General features: G+C 48.1%; 1 protein-coding gene across 1 annotated transcript in view; it reads right to left on the bottom strand.

The window, feature by feature from the left end:
* CST7 (cystatin F) overlaps window positions 1–3215 on the bottom strand; it is a 5878-nt gene extending 2663 nt beyond the window's left edge. The window contains exon 1 of the mRNA XM_009272602.1: window positions 3095–3215. Coding sequence (XP_009270877.1) covers window positions 3095–3170 — 76 coding nt within the window. The 5' untranslated portion in view covers window positions 3171–3215. The remainder of the gene's footprint in view (window positions 1–3094) is intronic.
* Between the last annotated feature and the right edge of the window lie 584 nt (window positions 3216–3799).

The raw sequence follows: 3799 nt of genomic DNA, 5'->3' as shown, positions 1-3799 counted from the left end.
TCTTTTAAAAAAAAAAAAAAAAACAAACCACAACCAGCGTTATATGCCATCATCAGCATAGGAGGCTGCAAAAATTCAGCTTTCAGGTTGCTTATGTATGTCCTAGTTACACTATCACATCCTCTCCCGCAGGTGGTAATTGCTGCACCCCCTTGTAACACTGCTCAGGGATTAAAGTGTTGACCTGCAAAGGAGAGACTCGGTTCCATGTCCCTCCTCAAGCCAAGGATGTCCAAATTCACATCTCTTCCTGGCTGATACCCCAGCTACCTTAATGACCCCCATGTTTTCTTGTAGGTGAGAGCCGAGAGACCCAGGCCATGTGTCTGAGAGGAGCGGATGTTCTGCAAATGGCTTTGTCTGGTGTGGAGGTGACAAGCTTTCCTGTCCCACATCTCTGATCTATGTTGGGAGTGGGTGTGCAGCCAGTGCTGGGGAACCTGGCAGTGTTTCTTCACCTAACAAACAGCCCAGAATCCACTTGTAGGTCCCGGGACTATTCTCTATGGGATGATATTTTCCCACTGCAGCAAGGGTGGGATTCAAGAGTCACAGAAACTCATGACCGTGCAGCCTAGGACTGAAGGTATTTCTCAGGCAGCTCATTTTATCCAGTGCTCAACTCATGGGTAAGACTTTCCAAAGCATCTGTTTGTCCTCTTGTCCTGAACAGGGACTTTGCCTGGGTTAAGGTGGTGGGACCCACAGGTAATTCAAGAGGGCCATGCAGGACCTGCCTGAAGTCAGAAAGGAAACTTGGGGCAGAGCAGGGCCTTGGTTTGGGCCTTGCCCATAAGGCCAGCTGTCCTCTTCCTCAGGGATGCCATCCTTTTTCCTGCACCATTAATACCAACCCAATAGCTTACAGGAACCAGCTTTTTCCTGAGCTCATCCAGCAACTGAGGAGGCTGTCAGGCTGAGAGCAGGTCCCTGGCTTGGGCTCTTCTGGCTGCTCTCCAGGACCTTGCTTGAATCTATGCTCTTACACCTGTTGGAAAGTCAGATGTGGCAGTGGTGGGGGGTGTTGACAGCAGATACTGTCTCTTGTAGTAGGAGGAGATAACCACAGAATTTTTCAATCTTAGCACAAGGTCCCTTTGCGGTTTAATAGCCCTCAGCACCTCTTGAGTCATGGTGACGTCTTTTTTTAGGCATGATGTGGCAGGGTGAGTGAGGCTGGCTGAAGTCACACTGTTTGTATGGGAAGAAAGCTATTAAATGTGTTACTCAAAGCAAGAGTCAGAGTCCCAAGTGCCCTTGTTCCTGACTTCGGTGCCTGGTAGATCCAGCAGTGTCACACATGGCAAGGCCTCTGAAACACAACATCTGGAGAGGTGGCCTCACAGTCTAGCAAGCTGGACCATGTGTTGAAGATGGGTAGCAGGCTGGTAATACACCGTGTGTTGTAGGCAGGTGGTAGGCTAGTATATTTTTGCCCCAGCTTTCACCAAGGGGTACTGGGCATTTCACCTCCTTCACCCATTGCAGCTTGGTGTTGAGAATGACTCATACCAGAGCAAAGTGGGTATAAAATCTACTAAGCCCTTGTGGGAGAACTTTACCCCCCATTTTCTTCTGGTGACCCAGATTCCTCAAGGCTAGGATTTGTTTTTCTTTATGTGCTTTGATTCTCATTCAAGGTGGTCACCGCATGGTGCACACACTGGTCTGAAATAACTTGCTCTTTGAATAGTTTGCACCACTGTATTTCCAAAACCCAGAAACTCTGTGGTGTGAGGCACCTGTAGTTCTGATTTTCTTCACCGCAGCCTTTCCTGACAGCTTCTTCCCTAGCTTGCCCCTTGGGGGCCATTATCTTAAAAAGTTGAATGTGTGTAAGGTGATGGCCCCACTCCAGGAGCAAAGCAGAATGGCTCAGAGGGTCAGATAACAGTGCAGGGCTCTAGGCATACCAGTATTGGTGAAACACTTGTCGTCCAGGACTGGGTGGGAGCAGAGGCACTGCATGACTTGGCCAGGCACCTACAATACTCAAGAGGCCCAGAGGATGTGATCTCATGACCTGGGAAAAGAGCTCTCGCTGCTCTACAGGGAGATGCTTAGGGCCAGAGCATTTGTATTTCAGACCCTATCCTTGATTCTGGGTTTGGAAATGTGAAGAGGGAGCGGAAAAATCTGGCTGCCCTCCTCCTCCTTCTGTTAGATGGTAGTAGGGTAGACTCTTTTCTTGCTCTGAGTTCACAGGCAACTGCCTGTTATTAAGCAAGAGAGGGCTGTTCTTGCAGAGATGAGTTGAATGTTGTATTAAGAGGCTCTCTTCTGCTTTCCTCATTGAGGAATAATTTGGGGGGCCTGTTCCTGCAGTATGAGAGAGCAATCCTGTGGATGCTCTGTCCCAGCCTGCAGTGAAGCGAATAGGCAGATTGCAACAGGTTGCTGCTTTTTTTTTTTTTTCCCCATGAGGTGCTTTCAAAACCTCCTCTCCATTACTAGGAGCAAGGCTAGGCTTTATCTTTACACTTAAGATGCAGCAGAGTTCCTGCATGCCTCTGCAACCCCCAAAGGAAACCACAGCCGAAACAAAAAGCAACTGGCAACCAAACACCATCCCTAAGTGCATTAGTACTTTCTGTGTATGGGAGCCAAAGTAAAACTGAAGTAGAACTAAAACCTTCAGAGAGAAAACACTCCTGTCTGCAGCTCCCATTCTAAAGATTTAAGGCCAGCTGCAATCAAGAGTTTCCTTGCTCAGCAAAGAAAGAAACGATACGGAGTAATGTTTCATTAAAGTCAGCTAATCGGCACTCAAGTGCCCATCTGTACTTAGCAGTCAAATTGTTACCCACAGTCTTTAGATTTAATAATCAAGGTCATGCAGAGTTTAAACACTGACAAATAAGTTAAAACCATAAGCTGACTTTAAAATCCTTAGATGATGTCCCTGGATAAGATGGTTCACTACAAGGGGAGAAAGTCTTTTAAGCAGTTGGATTTTCAGCTGCAGTCTGAACCCCGCAGTGCTAAGCCCGCATGGGCAGTAGTTGGAGAAAGGCTGTTATTTACCAGTGCATTAGAAAGCAGCACTCACAGGACGTAAAGCACAAGGAAAACATAAATTATTTTTCACTCTTACCACCTGAAGTCCTGGTGAAGCTCCAGAGTGCTAAGCAGCAAAGCGCGGCGAAGCTGCAGGCGAAGTTCACTGCCATCTCCACCACTTCAGAAGAGGAGCCCGCCAGCGAGAGGAGTGACCGCCCTGCTTCCTGCAGGGGAAGATGTGCCTCTTTCAGTGCTCTTATTGGCTGGGAGGAAAGACAAAAAATCACCCCAAAACCCCCTGAATCATCACAGCTCTGATGCAGACTTTGTCTCCTGCTGATGACCTCATACCTCGAAGCCCAGCCACAAAGCTCCAGCTTGGTGATAGCAGCACCATTCCTGCATCAGACAGGGACTTTCGCTTCGTGATCCTTAGGGGTCGTGCAGAAGCATGGGCAGATATGTGTGATGTAACACTGGGAAGCAGTGTGGGGGTGAGGAGAGTAACAGTCATGTGCTTTAAGATTCATGGGGAAATTTAATCCCTAAGAAATGGGCAGTGAGCCCTGGGGTTGTAGTTCTTGACTTGTATATGGGTGTCTGTGTGTGGAGAAGCCTGACAGAGAAGATGGGCCTAGTGTCTTGCTTCCCCTGATGTGGAGATGTGGGGTTCAGGTGAGGGAGACAAGGAAGTTTTAGAGGTACCTACCTGAGGGGACTGTGTGGAGCAGAGCCAGTAGAAAGAGGATTTTGGTTTTGGTGGCAGAGAACACTGTGCCCCAAATTTACAAAAGGTGTT

Source organism: Aptenodytes forsteri, unplaced genomic scaffold (genome assembly GCF_000699145.1).
Source record: "Aptenodytes forsteri isolate BGI_AS27 unplaced genomic scaffold, ASM69914v1 Scaffold238, whole genome shotgun sequence".
In the NCBI taxonomy this organism is placed as follows: Eukaryota; Metazoa; Chordata; class Aves; order Sphenisciformes; family Spheniscidae; genus Aptenodytes; species Aptenodytes forsteri.
This window is presented reverse-complemented; position numbering and strand designations above follow the sequence as displayed.